Source organism: Bufo gargarizans, chromosome 6 (assembly GCF_014858855.1).
Source record: "Bufo gargarizans isolate SCDJY-AF-19 chromosome 6, ASM1485885v1, whole genome shotgun sequence".
Classification (NCBI taxonomy): Eukaryota; Metazoa; Chordata; class Amphibia; order Anura; family Bufonidae; genus Bufo; species Bufo gargarizans.
In genome coordinates, this window is record NC_058085.1 from 334,123,324 (window position 1) to 334,144,024 (window position 20,701).

Sequence of the window (20,701 nt, forward strand, 5' to 3'; positions counted from 1 at the left end):
GCGGACTCATTCATGCGGACATGTGAACGGACCCTTACCCTGTTGGAGTGGAGAAGCGGTTGGGCATGTGGACTGCCGCCCAAATGGATGTCTACGAGACTGTCGGTTATAGCTGAGAGCACTACGTGGCAGTCCCGTAGCTTTTGAATGGAGTAGCAGTGTGCACTCCATTGAAATAGGGGAAACGGAATCCCCGTTCTTGAGTTTAGTGGAGTAGCAGACCCCCACTTTATTTTACAGGACTACCCCGTTAAGGTCTACGGCAGGTCATCGTACGTATCAGGAACGGTCCCCGATATATACGCTGAATGGAAATCACACAGCCCAATTTTATTTATGGAGCATTGTTCACACTTGCTAGATTTGTTGCAGAATTTAACAGTTTGACAAGAGAATTGTTTTATTCTGATGTCATATAACCCTTGTAAATATATACTTTTTTTTTCTGAGTATAGGACGTACTTTCCCCCCCCAAAAGCGCGCACGCGGGGGAAGGGTGTGTGTGTAAATCTCAGTGCGTTTTATAGCGCAAATGCTAGTGACTGCGTACATTATGGAAGCGGTTATTGATATGCGGGTGAGTGGTGAGTGAGCTCCCTGGTCTTCTTCTGGGCCCCGCTCTGCACTGTGTCCTAACTGCATACAGCATCTGGATGTAGTGCACTATGACCTGATGCTGTGCGACATCACGTAGCAGTGCAGCGCGGGGCCCTAGAAGAAGACCAGGGAGTACAGGAAGAGCGTGAGGTCCTGAGCAGGGTATATTTCCACTGGACCGGAGGTCGAGTGGAGAGGTGGACCGTAGGCGCAAAAACGCAACCAGAGTTTTTTTTAAAAACATTAGTTTTTTTTTATTGTTATCGTGACAACGCGTTTCGGGGTTCTGCGGACCCCTTTTTTAAGTCTAAAAAACATATACACACAATCACACAAATTAAGAACAGACTGGTGTGCCTCAGGTTACAAAAATGTAGGGTAAAAGGGATAATAATGGATAAAAAATTATAGTGATAACATGACTGTCACGAGTCATGTGGGTTTGAATGAGTAAAAAAACGTACATAAATACGTGATTACAAAGAAGTCAATGCAATAAGAAATCAATAAATAAAGATTAGAGAATAGGTATGAATTGTAAAAACAAGAGGTAAGCTAATTTATTTATTTTTTGTCTAATAGAGCTTGTGGGTCTGATCTAAGGTCTGAGTAGGAATTTGGGTCTGATTGAGAGTCTAATCTGAAGTCTGATGGAGCTTGGGGGTCTGATCTGAGGTCTAATGGAGCTTGGGGGTCTGATCTGAGGTCTAATGGACCTTGGGGGTTTGATCTGAGGTCTAATGGAGCTTGGGGGGTCTGATCTGAGGTCTAATGGAGCTTGGGGGTCTGATCTGAGGTCTAATGGAGCTTGGGGGTCTGATCTAAGGTCTAATGGAGCTTGGGGGTCTGATCTGAGGAGGAATGAAGGTATAATGGAGGTCTCATCTGAGAAGGAATGGGGGTCTAATACAGAGGTCTGATGGAGCTTAGGTGTCTTATATGAGGTCTAATGGAGCTTGGGGGTCTGATCTGAGGTCTAATGGACCTTGGGGGTTTGATCTGAGGTCTAATGGAGCTTGGGGGGTCTGATCTGAGGTCTAATGGAGCTTGGGGGTCTGATCTAAGGTCTAATGGAGCTTGGGGGGTCTGATCTGAGGTCTGAGGAGGAATGAAGGTATAATGGAGGTCTCATCTGAGAAGGAATGGGGGTCTAATACAGAGGTCTGATGGAGCTTAGGTGTCTTATATGAGGTCTAATGGAGCTTGGGGGTCTGATCTGAGGTCTAATGGAGCTTGGGGTTCTGATCTAATCTGAGGTCTGAGGAGGAATGAAGGTATAATGGAGGTCTCATCTGAGAAGGAATGGGGGTCTAATACAGAGGTCTGATGGAGCTTAGGTGTCTGATATGAGGTCTGATGGTGCTTGGGGGTCTAATGGAGCTTGGTGTCTAATCTAACGTCTAATGAAGCTTGGGGATTTGATCTGAGGTCTGATCGAGGTCCGATCTTAGGTCTAAGGAGGAAAGGGGGATTGATATGGAGGTCTGATGGAGCTTGGAGGTCTGATCTGAGGTCTGAGGAGGAAAAAGGGTCTGACAGGGTTTGATCTGAGGCCTAAGAAGGAATGGGGTCTGATCTGGGATCTAATGGAGCTTGGGGGTCTGGTGAGGGTGTGATCTGTGGTCTGAAAAAAACATTTTTTTTTTATTTTCCTCCTCTATCTCCTAGGTGCATCTTAAGGCCAAAAAATATGGTGTGTGTGTGTGTATATATATATACATCTCAATACCTTCAATATACAATGACAGAGCGACATATAGAACAGAAATATAAAGCTGCAATTTACCAGGTTATGGGTCTTGGCTGAAATCATTTTAACAGTTTTGGGATTCCAGATAACGAGGTCAGCGTCTGAGCCGGTGGCAATCCTTCCCTTCCGAGGATACAAGTTAAAAATCTTGGCTGCATTTGTGCTGGTCACGGCAACAAATTCATTCTCGTCCATTTTGCCCGAAGTCTGAAATTTGGAAGTATAAATCAATCAAATAGAAGCCTTTACATAAGCGGCTGCACAGTATTCACCCTGTAATTCGTCTTTCTTCCCCATGACAAACCTTTTGGGGTATTCTTCTCTTTCAACTATTTCTTAATATAGATTTTTATTGGGGTTGAAAATTCCCAGTATAGTTCAAAGCTAAATTTCTCTTTGTCTCCAGCCACCACTAGGGGGAGCTTATAAGTCTACAGCATACAATTTGTACATGGAACTCATTAATAAAACGGTTTGTAGTAAGAGCCTCAGCTCCCTCTAGTGGCAACTGCACGTGCACCGCGTTTTATAATTTATCTCTGTGTATTGTCGGAATTTGGAACGCTGTATCAGAAAAACACAATAAAACATCCATCATTTTGGACGTAAAAACATTGTATTGTTAAAATGTGGCCACTCTCTTTAATTTCTTTGCATGAGCATTCTATAAAGGTCTTCTTCACTTTCAGTAAATGAGATGTATTTAAAGGGAATCTTTCCAATACTGCTGTTATCAGCAATTAGGGATATGTTTTACAGCAGCCACATGGACCATAGGAAACAGTGGTCTGGAGATGTTCACTGACTTCTACGGGAGAATTTTGTGGACATGTTTTAGGCCTGTTTAAAATTATATGCAAATGATCATATGATGACATCAAATGGCAAAAATCTTATCTACCTGGTTGACATAATTCCCCACTTTGCGGAAGCTCACCGCGTTCTTCCCGATCGTCCAGATTCGTCTCTCTTATTACGGACGACGCTTATTTTATTTGAACGGCCAGGGGAGTTTCATGTACATAGCGGAATCAAATAGTATTATGGTGCGGAATGGGATTACAGGATCTGTCCTTCTAGGGGAGAATATCTCTTTAAAAAGCACCTGTCAGCAGAATCAACCTTATTAAATCAGGCATACTGATGGGTAGGATAGATCCTGCTGAGTAAAAGGAAACCTGCGGAAACTGGTTGCAGCGTTCCTGAGAAAAAAATACTTTTATGCTCTATGCAAATGAGAACTTCCGTGCACCGAGCGGCTGGGCCTAGCTTCTCAAGACCTCCCTTCAGCTCCTCAGCTTTCCAGTGCTGGCCACACCCCATTTCTGCAATGAAGCCCTCATTTGCATAAACAATTAAAGTCTCTTTTTTTTTCTTCTTGGAAACGCCACAACCAATTTTCACGAGACAGGTATCATATTATTCAGCAGGATGCCTGGTGTAATAGGGTTGATCCTGCTGTCCAGATGTCTGATGGACTACTAATTAATTTTTCAATTTTAATGTCTTTCAGTGTTTTTTTTTTCCATTGTCGACGGGGTGGCAGACACTAGATGGGCAGTGGCACATGGGTTATTGATAGGAGTGTGCCCAGGTTTAAGGCTGGGGCGAGTAAGGGGGGTCTTCGTGCCAGAACTGTATTACCTGGTGAACCAACTTCTTTGGCACTGAACCAAGGGAATCATTAGAGAAGTCTCCTACATTCTATCTTGTATAACATAGGATAGGAAGCACATGGACGAGGCCCCTTTCATAATGGGGTCCTTAGTCAGCTGCCTCTGGTATACGTCTTAAAGGGCCAGCCACCATTTTTTGGGGGCAGACTAAAGGGAAGCATACCTACCTGTTCCTCCAGTAAGGTCCCTGCTCCTTTGCTCCTCGGCTGCATCGCTCAGGTCCGCTTGCTGTCAGCATCCGTTTTGACACTGATGCAACCAATTGTTGGCCACAGTGGCGCCCAGACCCCCCTTGCATCACATGACCAAGAGGAATGGGTTACTGCTGCAGCCAGCGATTGGCTACAGCAGTGTCAAACCAGAGGGGGACTCCAGCAATGCAGCTGATGCCAGGGAGCGAAGGAGCCAGGACCCACTGGCAGGGAGAAGGTAAGTAGGTCTTCCCAGGCGGGGAATAGGGGGGTTGCCAAAAAAAAAACTAAAAGTGCCCAGTCCCCGTATGACTAGGGAAGCATCAAACAATGAACATATCATGTCATGTACTGCGATATACATTAACGCTCATTTTCTTCTTACCACACATTTCTCCCATATAATTGACATTCTTTCTTCTACTCCATTCGTTCCCTCAGGAATTAAGGTGAAGTTATCCTTTCCTACAGCTTTCTGTGCTGTGGTGAAGGTGCAGTGCGCGCTGCCGGTGACCTGAAGATCCGAACTGTAGGGAAACAAACCGCAGGCGTTTAGACCTGAATCTACATCGCATCAGATCAAAGAGAAATTAAAGTGCACCTGTCAGCAGGGTCAACCCTACAAAAATAATCATGCTGCCCGTTAGGGTCAATCCTGCTGATTAAAATGATACCTTTTTTGTGAAAGTCGGTTGCAGCATTCCTGAGAAAGTAAGACTTCTATTACTTAAGTAAATAATGACTTCAGTGCACTCGGGGGCGGGGCCTAATCCTTTGGTGCACCTCAGCTGTCCAGTGTTGGACCCACCCCCTCGGAGCACTCATGCCCTCATTTGCGTAAAGAATAAAAGTCTTTCTCTGGAACAGATTTTCACAAGACAGATATCATTTCAATCAGCAGGATCAACTCTACCAGACATTATGGCTGGTTTAATAGGGATGATCCTGCTGACAGGTGTTATTTACATAGATGAGTAGAGACTACAAGGGATGTCCCACCAGTGGTCTACATTGCGCTTCTTCTACTATAATCTTCCCCTATTAGGGCTCATGCACACAAACGTATTTTCTTTCCATGTCCGTTCCGATTTTTTTTGCAGACCATGGGTCCGTAAAAAAGAAACTGAAGTTACTCCGTGTGCATTCCATTTCCGTATGTCCATTCCGCAAAAAAATAGACCATGTCCTATTATTGTCCGCATTATGGACAATGGTAGGACTGTTTTATTAGGGGCCAGCTGTTCCGTTCCGCAAAACACGGAATGCACACTTCCATCATGTTTCTTTTGCGGATCCGTTTTTTTGCGGACTGCAAAATACATACGGTCGTGTGCGTGAACTCTTCCGCCCAGCACACCCTGATTACTAGGGAGAGACTTTCCGTCTTCATTGTCTGAATAAGGTTACATTCACAGGACCATATATGTTTTGCGGTTCGCAAAAAACTTATCTGCAAAAAATCCGGAGGACGTCCTTTTGGCATCTGTATTGCATCCATTTTGCGGATCCATTGTAACAATCCCTGTCCTTGTCCGCAAAACGGACAATAATAGGACATGTTCTATATTTTTTGCGGGGCTACGGAAGGGACATAAGCATGCGGGTAGCACACAGTGTGCTGTCCGTATTTTTTGCAGACCTATTGAAATGAACGGGTCCTCATCCAATCCACAAAAAAACGGAACGGACACGGAAACAAAATGCGTTCGTGTGAATATAGCCTGAGGCCTTTGTTTTTCAGGCACCTACTTTAAGGAATTCAGTAGCATCCGTCGTCTCAGAGGCACGTTGGGCATTTTAGTAATGGTGTTTTGCATCTATGTAGATAAAGCAGGAGGTGAAGCGGCAGTACATGTGAGTATGTAGCAGAGCTGGGTCTGTATCCTAAATACAGTGCAATGCATTTCAGTCAGGCCGTACATACCAGCACAGAAATAACCAAAGAAGTGGTCTGGACTCTGGAGATCTCCCCATCCTGACACCCCATAAAATTAAGTTTATTTTGAGCTGGTGAGTGATCTGTTCTGAGATAAGACCTACATTTACTACGCTGCACACTGCTTAGCACTAGATAAAAGTCACCGTCGTGTGGCAGACCCGGCTGACAATGTCCAGAGGCACAAGCTCTACCCCTGGGAGAAGACCATCCCTGATCTAGATCGCACTATTCAGTGATGGACTTTCAATCTCTTATATAGAAGATAGTATATAGAAAATACTATAAAGTCTAGTACATAGAAATAAAGTATATAGACTAATATATGGAGGAAGTATATAGACGATAGTATATAGAACATGGTATATAGTCTAGTATAGAGAAGATAGTATATAGATCAGTATATAGAACATAGTATATAGAAGATAGTATCTAGAGGATAGTATACAGACTAGTATATAGAGGATAGCATATAGGTCAGTATATAGAGAATAGTATATAGTGTAGTATATAGAAGATAGTATACAGTCTAGTATATAGATCAGTATATAGAAGATAGTATATAGAGGATAGTATACAGACTAGTATATAGAAGATAGTATATAGAGGATAGTATACAGACTAGTATATAGAGGATAGTATACAGACTAGTATATAGATGATAGTATATAGATGATAGTATACAGACTAGTATATAGAACATAGTATATAGAGGATAGTATACAGACTAGTATATAGAACATAGTATACAGACTAGTATATAGAGGATAGTATACAGACTAGTATATAGAAGATAGTATACAGACTAGTATATAGATGATAGTATACAGACTAGTATATAGATGATAGTATATAGAGGATAGTATACAAACTAGTATACAGAAGATAGTATATAGAGGATAGTATACAGACTAGTATATAGATGATAGTATATAGAGGATAGTATACAGACTAGTATACAGAAGATAGTATATAGGTCAGTATATAGAGAATAGTATATTGTGTAGTATATAGAAGCTAGTATACTGTCTAGTATATAGAACATAGTATATAGATCAGTATATAGAACATAGTATATAGATCAGTATATAGAACATAGTATATAGATCAGTATATAGAACATAGTATATAGATCAGTATATAGAACATAGTATATAGATCAGTATATAGAACATAGTATATAGGTCAGTATATAGAGAATAGTATATAGTGTAGTATATAGAACATAGTATATAGATCAGTATATAGAACATAGTATATAGAGGATAGTATACAGACTAGTATATAGATGATAGTATATAGAACATAGTATATAGATCAGTATATAGAACATAGTATATAGATCAGTATATAGAACATAGTATATAGATCAGTATATAGAACATAGTATATAGGTCAGTATATAGAGAATAGTATATAGTGTAGTATATAGAACATAGTATATAGATCAGTATATAGAACATAGTATATACAGTAGATCAAGAGTTTAAGGAGGCCACCAAGAGACATCACTGTAATACTCGGACAGTTCCTGATGGACTTATTCTGTGCGGTGTCCCATCCGCATTTTTTGAGGACCGCACAGGGAGCAATTCATTTCTATAGGTCCGCAAAAAATAAAAAAAAGACAGCACACAAATGTTCGTTCCGCAAATTATAGAACATACGCCATTCTTTTCTGTATTGCGATGGGAATGACAAAATGCAGATTGCACGCGGATGGTTCCGTATTTTGTGGATCCTTGGTTTGTGGACCACAATATGGGCATCGTCGTGTGAATGAGGCCTTAACCTGACCATAAACGTACAGAATCTTAATGACGCAGAATAGATGGACCTTCACGTACCAGGACAGTAGAGAGCTGAGATACTCTGGGGTTGTAGGGTCAGGACTGATTGGTGGAGAAGTAATGAAAGCTGCAGCTTTTGCCCAGTTCTTGCTCCAGTAGTGGGAGCCGTCAGTGCCCAAACCGGCTGTTATAACCTCGCCATATACTACCGTGCCTAGAAAGACAAAAAGAGAACAGTCAGTGTCCTACTAAACAAACCTGTAACTACCAACAGCCATATCTACTCGGGGAACCCCATGAGAACGCTCACGCGCCGCAAACACATTCTTTGCCGCGGTCAGCGCTGAATGCGGCATAGAAGAGGTTATTCTGCCGGCTATCAGTGACTGCCGGGCCCAATCAGCATGACGTAATAGTACGTCAAATTGCAGGAAGTCACCTGCCGATATGACATACTATTAAGTCATTGGTCAGGAAGGGGTTATAGAAGAGCTGTCACCTCTCCGAACACGTTCTATGTACTTGCATCTATTTTGGGGCATCTACTCTTAAGACTCTATGTTGTGCCATTCCTTTATTATTCCTCCTAGAATTTTATGAATTAATTATTGGCAGTTTGTAATGAAGGTACAGCCGGGTATTACTAGTTTGGGGGGAGGGGGGGGGGTCCCAACCCTGTTTGGATAGAGTGAGACACACAGGGACACCCCTCCCCAAATGGTGACACCCAGCTGGACCTTCATTGCAAACTACTATTAAGTCATTCTTCGTTTCTAGCAGGAATAATAAAGGAATGGCACAACATACAATTTAGAGAGTCATAAGAATAGATGCTCCAGAATTGCTTTTACATGAGGAGCGCAAGCAGTTCCTAAATCAGACATGTCAGGAGAGGTGGATGGTCCTCTCAAAGGACTGTGGAGGTGACCGGTCCTCTTAAACGACTGTGGAGGTCTTATCTGGTTATTTTCAGCCGCTCTGGTGTCAGTTCTGAAGATACTGATTTGGTCCTAAGCAGCCATATGGACAAAAGTGTCAAGAGGAGAAACTACAATATTTCAATATATTTTCTAAACGATAACAGGCAATGTCAAATATCACAAAAACTAATCACAGGGGTGCAGCTACAAAGGGTGTAGCGGCAGCAGCTTCACCTGATCCCTGGTGCCTGATGGGGTCCGTAAGGCGTGAACGCATAGCACTGAATCCTGACCCATTCATTTCAGTGGGGCTGTGTACATAAGGCCCCTTTCACACGAGCGAGTTTTCCGCGCGGGTGCAATGCATGACGTGAACGTATAGCACCCGCACTGAATCCTGACCCATTCATTTCAATGGGGCTGTGTACATGAGCGTTGTTTTTCACGCATCAGTTCTGCGTTGCGTGAAAATCGCAGCATGTTCTATATTCTGCGTTTTTCACGCAGCCCTGGCCCCATAGAAGTGAATGGGGCTGCGTGAAAAACGCATTGCATCCGCAAGCAAGTGCGGGTGCGATGCGTTTTTCACTGATGGTTGCTAAGAGATGTTGTTTGTAAACCTTCAGTTTTTTATAACGCGCGTGAAAAACGCATCAAAACGCATTGCACCCGCGCGGAAAAAACTGAACAACTAAATGCAATCGCAGACAAAACTGACTAAACTTGCTTGCAAAATAGTGCGAGTTTCACTGAACGCACCCTGAACGCATCTGGCCCCAATCCGCAACGCCCGTGTGAAACAAGCCTAAGGCCTCGTTCACACTTCAGTGTTTGGTCAGTGATTTCCATCAGTGATTTGTGAGCCAAAACCAGAAGTGGAGCCTCCACAGCCATGAGGTAGAAGGGAAAGATCTGCTCCTATTCTGTGTTTAGAGTTCCACCTGGTTTTGGCTCACAAATCACTGATGGAAATCACTGACTAAACACTGAAGTGTGAACGAGGCCTAAGTGTTGTTTTTCACGCATGTTCTATATTCTGCGTTTTTCACGCAACGCAGGCACCATAGAAGTGAATGGGGCTGCGTGAAAATCGCATCACATCCCCAAGCAGGTGTGGGTGCAATGCATTTTTTACTGATGGTTGCTAAGAGATGTTGTTTGTAAACCTTCAGTTATTTATCACGCGCGTGAAAAACGCACCAAACGCATTGCACCGCGCGGAAAAAACTGAACGCAATCGCAGACAAAACTGACTGAACTTGCTTGCAGAATGGTGGGAGTTTCACTGAACGCGCCCTGAATGCATCCTGACCTAATCTGTCACGTGACAGTCTATTCACTGTATTATTTTCCCTTATAACATGGTTATAAAAGTTAACTCACCTTATCCTCTTGTTCGCGTAGTTCGTTCCCGGTCTGTTCTTTGCTAGCTGTGGGCTTGGGCTAAAGGACCTTTGATGACGTCAGATCACATGCTCCATCACCACGGTGATGGACCATGTGATTGAAGCATGTGATCTGACGTCATCAAAGGTCCTTTAGCCCAAGCCCACAGCTAGCAAAGAACAGACCGGGAACGAACTACGCGAACAAGAGGATAAGGTGAGTTAACTTTTTTATTTTTTTAACCCTTCCAGCACTATTATACTAAGCATTCTGTAGTCAGAATGCTATTATTTTCCCTTATAACCATGTTATAAGGGAAAATAATACAATCAACAGAACATCAATCCCAAGCCCGAACTTCTGTGAAGAAGTTCGGGTTTGGGTACCAAACATGCGCGATTTTTCTCACGCGAGTGCAAAACGCATGACAATGTTTTGCACTCGCGCGGAAAAATCGCGCATTTTCCCGCAACGCACCCGCCTCTTATCCAGGCAAAAAACATGACGCCCGTGTGAAAGAGGCCAAAGGGTATATCGACAGCAGCTTCACCTGATCCCTGATGTCCGATGGGGTCCGCAAGGCCTCTTTCACATGAGCGTGACGGATTAGGTCCGGATGCATTCAGGGTGCATTCAGTGAAAATCGCACCATTTTGCAAGCAAGTTCAGTCAGTTTGGTCTGCAATTGTGTTCAGTTTTTTCCGCGCGGGTGCAATGCGTTTTGATGCGTTTTTCATGCGCGTGATAAAAAACTGAAGGTTGACAAACAACATCTCTTAGCAACCATCAGTGAAAAACGCATCGCATCCGTACTTGCCTCCGGATGCAATGCGTTTTTCACTGAAGCCCTATTCACGTCTATGGGGCCAGAGCTGCTGTGTTTTCCACGCAACACAGAACTGATGCGTGAAAAAAAAACGCTCATGTGCACAGACCCATTGAAATGAATGTGTCAGGATTCAGTGCGGGTGCAATGCGTTCACATCACGCATTGCACCCGCACAGAAAACTTGCTCGTGTGAAAGGGGCCTAAGTCTTTCACCAGACCCCAGTATTATAAATGGCACATGGTTGGGGGGCCTGCTGTTGGAGCCCAGAAACTTGAGGTTACAAATCTGGTTACTAAGAACTGCTCCGTGATAATATCCTATCAGGATCGGGAACGGACCATTGCCAGTCGCCATTTCTGATGCACAGCAGAGAAACGCAGGGCATCTTGGCATCTATCTTCACAAAACCCATCAACTATCATTTTGGCTAAAGCGATTTTAAACAAAATTAAAAGATTTCATCGTCCTATAATAATAATTGTAATACATCCGATGCATCATGAAGTAATAGGATCACCCCAGCACAGTGACAAAGTAGCCGTTGTCAGGATAGCCCGAGGACGTCGCAGCAGCATGCCAGGGAATTAAGGACGGCGTCTTGAAGAAACTGACCTACTTTTTGTATTTCTGCAAGAAGAATTTATATTTTTTTATTCTGCTTTTTCAAAGAGGGGGCAGAAGAGTCGGATATGGTAAATTAGGGATTAGGATATTAGCTGTTAAAATAGTGGTAAGTCCTTTTTTTAACTGTATGTTGGATGGGACGGAGCGGAGTGGGGATGTGTCGGGGCTATGGTTGAGCGAACATTAAGTTTTTAAGTTCGGGTTACTGGTGAATTGCATTATGGAATCCGTTACCACAGACCATAATGCAATTCAAGGACTCCTGCATAACGGAAAGCGGACGGATCCGTTACGCAGGCCATAGACTCCTATCATGACGGACTGCGTCCTTGAATTGCGTTATGGTCCGTGGTAATGGAATCCATAAAGCAACTCGCCATTAACCTGAACCCGAACTTAAAACCTTGAAGTTCGCTCATCTCTAGTCGGGGCCGTGCCAGAAACTCCAGCCCTGGCAAATTTACTGATATTTATACTTGGAAACAGACGTAAATGTTGGCGAATAGCTGCTCCAGCCGGGTGCACGGACTGCCGTAGAGTTTACTAATTTATGACGAGGCGTACGCCTAAATTAGCCGACTCTTACAGCGACGTAGGGGGAATCTGAGAGCGGCGTGAAAAGTATCTCAGTAAATGGCCCCCACACTATGTTACTGCTGTAGTGCCCTGTGCACGCTGCACTATGGGTCATCTGGTTTAGAAAACCCCGTTCGACATCCCCTAATAGAGGGGGAGTGCTCCCCGCCAAGGACCCTCATCTATTAACCAGACTGAAAAGCAGCTGCAGAACGTGCCTCTCTCTGGGGGTCCGCGGCATCTACTGTATGTGCACTACACTACTGATTTCAAAGGGAACTGCATAACGTTCCATTTTCCCCATGTTGGGTCTGTAAGGAGACTAAACGCTTGCTGCCGAACCCATACACGGGTTAAAGAGCACCTGCCAGCAGGATCAACTCCATTAAATCAGCCATACTGTCTGGTAGGGTTGATCCTGCTGGTTAAAATGATATCTCTCTTATGAAAATCAGATGTAGCGTTCCCAAGAAAAAGGGGGACTTCAGTGCACCGAGGGGTGGGGCCTAGCCCCTGGGTGCACCTCAACAGCTCTCGGTGCACTGAAGCCCTCATTTACATTTTTTTTTTTTTCAGGAACGCCACAACTGATTTTAACAAGGCAGGTATCATTTTAACCAGCAGGATCAACCCTACCAGTATGCATGGTTTAGTAGGGTTAATCCTGCTGACCCGTGGTCTTTAAAGCTGATCTCTGAGGATGCCACTAGAGAGACGACCTGTGATCATATTTTTGGAGGTGCCAAAAATCCCTTCCGTCCTAATACTTCTCATACCTCACAGTTTGCTCTTTGTGCGTCGCCATATGGTGCCTACCTACACCACGGCATTTAATGGCGCAATACCTTGATTTTTTTCTGTTCATAGGCTGAGATGGACATATACCGAGATGGACCTCTAGGGGAGACACATTATGGGTCTATACGTCTTGCAAGTTGCAAGGAGCTGTGATGCGGCTGTGTGCCGAGATAAAATACTCTTCCATACGGTAACTTGCTCTTGGACCCTTTCCAGAAACTCATGTGAATAATTCATTCCGAAGCGGCAGAGAAAATGAGATTTTTCTGCTACAACGAACATGGAAAATAGCCCCATAATACAAAGTTTATGGCAATGTCCATAATGGAGACTGTAAATTGTTCTTACCTTTCCGCTTTGCTTGAGCGATCACCTCGGCGGCCCCCCTGCTCATGACTTTGGTGATGTACAGGGGGCAGTTGGCTTGCTTTGCGATGGTTATCGCACGGAAAGCCGCCTCTGCTTCAACCTGGGGGAGACAGGATCCATGTCATCTAGAGCTACTCCTCCTAAAAGCTCAGCAAAGTCTACGAAAAACGTGAGCTCATTACCTCCTCCGGGTGGCTGAGCGCGTGACCTTCGGGTCCAGTGATGCCAAATTCTAGCAGGCGCCTTTGTTCCTGTACGTCATAAATTATGAAATACGCATAAGTTGCTTAAATGAAATCTGTCGGAGGTGTTGTCGCTATAAAACTAAGTACAGCGCCGGTCAGGGGGTGTCAAACACACGAGAAAACCGCGCCTTCGCTGTCCGGTGTCACTCTCAGCAGAGCCGAAATCTCACACATTGCTCGCCAAGCCTGTGTCCGTGAGCTTCAGCGACGTACTGCACATGCTCCACCGACATGAGCAGCCAGCGGACACAGGACGGACAGCGCTCCGCATGCGCTGGTCAATTGCACAGCGAATGCGCAAGATTGTGACGCTGGCAGCAAAGGGAGTGTCAGCCGAGACAGAGACGGGAAGGTCCATGAACAAAAGTTATCGCCTATCCACAGTATAGGTGATAAATGTATAATTACCGGGGGTCCTACCACTAGGACCATCACAGAAAGCGGGTCCTCAAGTCCCCTCTGTGAATGGTTACGGTAATGCGCATGTCGCATGTTTAAGGCCTTCTGATGACTTATTATCTGGATAGGTCATCAGTATTTGATCGGTGGGGGTCCGACTCCTGACATGCCCGCCAATCAGCTGTTTGAGAAGACCCCAGCGCTTCCGTGAGCGCCGCAGCCTTCTCTCACCTCACCAAGCACACCGCGATTCATTGTATAGCGCAGGGATTCCTCAACCAGCGGCCCTCCAGTTGTTGCAAAACTACAACTCCCAGCATGCCTGGACAGCCCACAGCTATTAGGACATGCTGGGAGTTAAAGTTTAGCAACAGCTGGAGGGCGGCTGGTTGAGTATCTCTGGTAGAACGGCTGCGCTTGGTATCACTATTCACTTTTATGGGCTGAGCTGCTTCTAGGCCACTACGTTGTCCGCAGGAATACTGAGGACTTCTCAAACAGCTGATCTGGGGGGGGGGGGGGGTTCCCGGGTATCGGACCCCCAACGATCAGATACTGAGGAATTGTTGGAAAACTCCTTTAATCGCTGTGCCATTCACTGTCTGTGGGACTGCCGAACACAACACTGGACGACCGCCTGCAGTCCCATAGAAGTCAATGAAGTGGTGGTCTTGGGAAGCCCCATTCTCATGATCATTGGTGATGCCACAGGTCAGACCCATTGGCAATCATGTGGATAAGTGATAAATGTTGTTTATGGGCCAACCCCTTTAAAGTTACATAGGTGCTCCCCTGGTTTGGCCCCAGGCTTGAGCCTCTCTAGACATCATCAGGAGATCCACTGCAGTACCTCTTCAATGATGTCTCCATTCTCAGCGTGAACCTGAGCTATGGCCCCGAGATCACGAACAATGCTGAAAATCTCATACATCTGTAAACAAAGCAGATATTAAATTCAAGCTACATAGAAAAAAATCCATATTACAGCACTTCTGCTACACCGACGGTGTTCCGGCACTGTACCTGAGCATCTGTGCACTGGTATCTGTCCTTGTACGACATGAACACAAGAAAGGAGTTCACACCTTCAGGAGAAGAGGACAATGAGGATTTCATGAAATTTCAGACAATCCATGGGACAAAGCTGCAATAGCAAGTACAGCCTCTACCCAATGTCGGAGCCCAATGCCATATGTGAATATGGCCATAAATGTCAAAGACAGGAAAAATTCAGGACTTCTCAGTACTTTAGGTCAGGTATGGGTCTAATATCCAGTCTCCGATCTCAGGCCTTGCTACTTACCCTTGTCCTTCACTAAGGCCTCCATCTCCTCCTTTAGGCTCTCGTGCCAGTGTGTGATGTCCACGTGTAGTGAGTAGTCACAGCAGACTTTCCCATCCGCCCATTCTCTCCATTGGTCGTAGGCAGAAACCAAGTTCATTCCGGCATCGGGAAATACGTGGTCAACTAGAACAATAGGTACGGTCAGTGGACACATATTGGTCAAACAATATTGTTATCATTATATATTTTTTGCTACTACATGGCATCAATGTCAATCTCTGGGAACCTCTCCTATCTCCAGAACAGGACCGCCAAAGCGAAGGAGAGCGCACCACACATGCACGGCAACCCTCCAACCACCACTATGGGGGTTCTGAAAATAGCCAGCTTGGCTTGGATATTTCCGGCAGTCCCATAGAGGTGAACGGAGAGGTGACCGCGCATGCGTGGTGTGCTCTCCATTCACCACTATAGGAGTTCCGAAAATAGATTGCACTCACGTGGCCATTTCTGGAACTCCCATATCAGTGAATGGATAGCACGCAGTGCACTCTCCTTTATTTCAGGGACCCTCTTCCTAGTGAAATGCCAATATCTTAAATGGGCCAACCCCTTTAACTTGAATTCAGTGATATACTTCCAATCATATCTAATAATTATTAATCGATATGACTGATATATTAATTGCAACAGTACAGACGTGTCCTTTCTTTCCTCCTAGTTCTACAGAATTTCATTATACTCTGTCACGAGATATCTATCCTATGTGAGTCTATGTGTGGCCACCCAGTGGTTGTGATGAGAATTGCAGTCTGGATTTTTATTGCATATTGCAATATTATATTGAATTTGTTTCCTGAGAAATTGGAGTACTTACCCAAATTCAAAAAAGGTAAAGGTAGACGCTTAGGGGGTAATTTATCATGAGGGGAATATTGTAAGCTAGTTTTGCTTGAGTCTGTGTTGGAGTACTTTATGCCACATTTATCAAATGTCTCATGTTGTTTTGATGAATTAGGTCCCCTTCACACGAGCGAGTTTTCCGCGCGGGTGCAATGCGTGACGTGAACGCATAGCACCCGCACTGAATCCTGACCCATTCATTTCAATGGGTCTGTCTACATGAGCGGTGATTTTCACGCATCAGTTCTGCGTTGTGTGAAAATCGCAGCATGTTCTTTAGGCCCCTTTCACACGAGCGAGTATTCCGCGCGGATGCGATGCGTGAGTTGAACGCATTGCACCCGCACTGAATACCGACCCATTCATTTCTATGGGGCTGTTCACATGAGCGGTGATTTTCACGCATCACTTGTGCGTTGCGTGAAAATCGCAGCATGCTCTATATTCTGTGTTTTTCACGTAACGCAGGCCCCATAGAAATGAATGGGGTTGCGTGAAAATCGCAAAGCATCCGCAAGCAAGTGCGGATGCGGTGCGATTTTCACACACGCTTGCTAGGTGACGATCAGGATGGAGACCTGATCATTATTATTTTCCCTTATAACATGGTTATAAGGGAAAATAATAGCATTCTGAATACAGAATGCATAGTACAATAGCGCTGGAGGGGTTAAAAAAAATTAAAAAAAAATTTAACTCACCTTAGTCCACTTGATCGCGTAGCCCGGCATCTCCTTCTGTATCCTTTGCTGAACAGGACCAGGGGTGAGCATTAATTACATGAACAGGACCTGTGGTGACGTCACTCCGGTCATCACATGATCCATCACCATGGTAAAAGATCATGTGACGGACCATGTGATAAGGGAAAATAATACAATCTACAGAACACCGATCCCAAGCCCGAACTTCTGTGAAGAAGTTCGGGTTTGGGTACCAAACATGCGCGATTTTTTTCACGCGAGTGCAAAACGCATTACAATGTTTTCCACTCGCGCAGAAAAATCGCGGGTGTTCCCGTAACGCACCCGCACATTTTCCCGCAACGCCCGTGTGAAAGGGGCCTTATTGTGCGTTTTTCACGCAGCCCTGGCCCCATAGAAGTGAATGGGGCTGCGTGAAAAACGCATTGCATCCGCAATCAACTGCAGTTGCGATGCGTTTTTCACTGATGGTTGCTAAGAGATGTTGTTTGTAAACCTTCCGTTTTTTATCACGCGAGTGAAAAACGCATCAAAACGCATTGCACGCAACGCAGAACTGATGCGTGAAAAACAGCGCACATGTACACAGACCTATTGAAATTAATGTGTCAGGATTCAGTGCGGGTGCTATGCGTTCACGTCACGCTTTGCAACCGCGCGGAAATCTCGCCCATGTGAACTCAGCCTTAGTCATCCCTTAACGCTGGGTTCACACCTGAGCGTACTTGTATGCGCTCTGTATACGCGATTTTATCGGGCGTTTACATTCGCGGCTCCGAAAACAAGCAAACGCCCATTGTCGCGCGTTCCCGGAAGTCTATGTGCGGGAACGCGCGACAATACGCCCCTAAGAAGCTCCTGTACTTCTTGGGGCGTCGGGCGTTTTAGAGCGCGATCGTACGCGCTGTAAAACGCTCAGGTGAGAACCATTCCCATAGGGAAGCATTGGTTATTGCTTGTTGAGCGTTTTACAGCGCGATCGTACGCGCTGTAAAACGCTCAGGTGTGAACCCAGCCTTAAACTTAACACTTTTGTCTAGAGAAGCTCCCCCAATTTTCCTACTTTTCTCTAATTTATTGCGACTGTTAAAAAAGTCTCAGTGATGAATCTGGAGTGAAACCGTTTCCACCCATGTTTCAAAACTGGAGAGAGTGGTGTAAAAATGCAAAAGTCACATAATATTTGCACAATTGTGACCAAAAGGTTGCACTCGTTCAGATTTGGAGTGAAGGCGTGATAAATCAGGGCTCCAGGGCATCAACCCTGCATTAAATTAAAATTGTTGTATGGAGCGTAAAATGAAATCTCAACGCCCTAAGGCCTCATCCACACTTCCGCATTTTCACACGAACCCATTGCTTTAAAATTTGTCGGTTCATATTTCAGTATTTTTTTCCTGACCGTGGCTCAGTAAAAAAATCACGGAGACATGCACTACTTTGATCCGTGATGTGTAACAAGCACAGCCCATTGAAGTCTATGGGTCTGTAAAAATCACGGACACAACGCGGATGGCACCCGTGGTCCGCCCGTTTTTCATGGAAGACAAATAGAAAATGTTCAGTTGAGCAACATCCTTAAATTAATTGGTTGACACACGGAGGGAAGAAATGGACACATCACGGATCCTTCACTGACATCTTCACAGATGACACACAGACGCTTTTTTTCACGGAAGTGTGGACGGGGCCTAATACAGTAACACTGACACACGCAGAACATACGGTGCTAAACAACTACTAAGGTAACCATTTTAGTTGCTTAGTTCAGGGATGCCTAACTTGCGGCCCTCCAGCTGTTGCAAAACTACAACTGCCAGCATACCCAGACAGCCTACATCTATCATCCTACAGCAGGGCATGCTGGGAATTGTAGTTTTGGAACAGCTGGAGGTCCGCAGGTTGGGCATCCCTGGCTTAGTTCCTTTTCCTATAGGACCCAGGGCGGCGGGCCCCTGTGTGATGTCGCTGTCTGCCCATCTATGTGATTTTTCCTTTGTAAAGAAGATCTGATATAGGACACTACGGGCTCTTGCACACGAACGTATTTTCTTTACGTGTCCGTTCCGTTTTTTTTTTTTTGCAGACCGTATACAGAACTATACATTTCAATGGGTACGCAAAAAAAAAAAATGGAAGGTACTCCGTGTGCATTCCATTTCTGTATGTCTGTTTTGCAAAAAAATAGAACATGTCCTATTATTGTCCGCATTACGGACAAGGATAGGACTGTTCTATTAGGGGTCAGCTGTTCCGTTCCACAAAATACGTAAAATGCACACAGACGTCATCCGTATTTTTTGAGGATCCGTTTTTTGAGGACCGCAAACTACATACGGTCGTGTGAACAAGCCCTAACAGTAATGATGCTGCTACTTCCATGATTACAGTGCAATGCAGTTTACTGGCTTGATTCAGTTTTCCATTGCATTATACACGGCTCGTTTCCAGGGGTTACGACCAGCGCTGCAGCGCAGACACAAAGTGGTCGGATCGGGAGCTGCAGCGCATGCGTGCCTATGTGTGCTCACACGTCCTGGTGCTTTTTACAATAGTGTGGAAGCACGGCCACCGCCGCTGGATTACATGGTCATAACACCTGGAAGCGAGCTGTGTATAATGTGATGGAAAAATGAATCCAGCCAGCAAAGGAGGCAACATGGAGAATCACAATACATTAGTAAGTGCCTTGTAATAACTTTATCAACGTGATAAAAGCCACTTGCTGAAGTGAGACGACCCCTTTAATGCAGCAATATGTACTAAAGAACAAATTTGATGATGAAGGAGGAGGGGGGTCATTAATATCTGATCAGTGGGGGTCAGTTGGAGCAGCGTGGCACGTGGCACTGCACAGTGCATGGAGCTGTGATGTTCTGGTAACTGATTCTGGTCACAGCAGCAGCTCCTGAAAACAAGCTGATCATTGGGGGGGCTGGAAGTCAACCCCCCACTGATCTCATAATGATGACCTACCCTAAGGTATAAACCCACAGACTGTAATGTTGTGAAGCTGAATACTCTTGTGTATACTAAAACTAAACTACGAAAGTAGAAAAATATGAAAACTGAGTTTATAACAAGAACATATCCCTTAGATAAGTAGTGATGAGACCCAGGACCAGCAACGACCAACGGGTCCACAAAAGGGCCCCCACCCTCAGGCCTCTTGCACACGACCGTATGTAATTTGCTGTATTTTGAGGTCCGCAAAATACAGATCCGGAAAAAATAGGGATGACATCCGTGTGCATTCAGTTTTTTTGCGGAACGGAACATCTGGCCCCTAATAGAACAGTCCTATCATTATCCGTTATGCGGACAATAACAGGACATGTTCTATCTGTGAACTAAACGGAAACGGAATGCATACGGAGTACCTTCCGTTTTTTTTGGGCGGATCCATTGAAATGAATGGTTACGTATACGGAACGCAAAAAACTGAACGTACGCGGAAAAAGAGGCCTTAGCTTGACAGGTAAAGAGCACCCCCACATCTAAGCCTACTGTGCTCGTCTACAGACCGGCTTCATCACAGTGGCTGATGCTGACTGGTAGACGCTGTTAGACCCGTTTCTTTCTCTTCCACCACCTCTTGGTTGGAACAGAAAGAACATTTTTGAGTAATTTGGTGCATTTTAAGCCCAACCCCATTTTCTAACCCCTACTTCCTTTTCAAAAGCATCTTAAGGAGGTGCACAAGGTGTCTAAAAGCCATAATG

At 44.8% G+C, this 20,701-nt stretch overlaps 1 protein-coding gene across 1 annotated transcript in view; it reads right to left on the reverse strand.

Moving 5' to 3' along the window:
• Positions 1-20,701, reverse strand: part of DPYSL4 (dihydropyrimidinase like 4) — a 51,056-nt gene that overhangs the window by 22,899 nt on the left and 7,456 nt on the right. Inside the window, 8 exon segments of the mRNA XM_044297438.1 lie at positions 2,384-2,554; positions 4,600-4,741; positions 7,998-8,154; positions 13,423-13,543; positions 13,626-13,694; positions 14,938-15,018; positions 15,111-15,172; positions 15,391-15,555. Of these exon segments, the coding sequence (XP_044153373.1) occupies positions 2,384-2,554; positions 4,600-4,741; positions 7,998-8,154; positions 13,423-13,543; positions 13,626-13,694; positions 14,938-15,018; positions 15,111-15,172; positions 15,391-15,555 (968 nt within the window).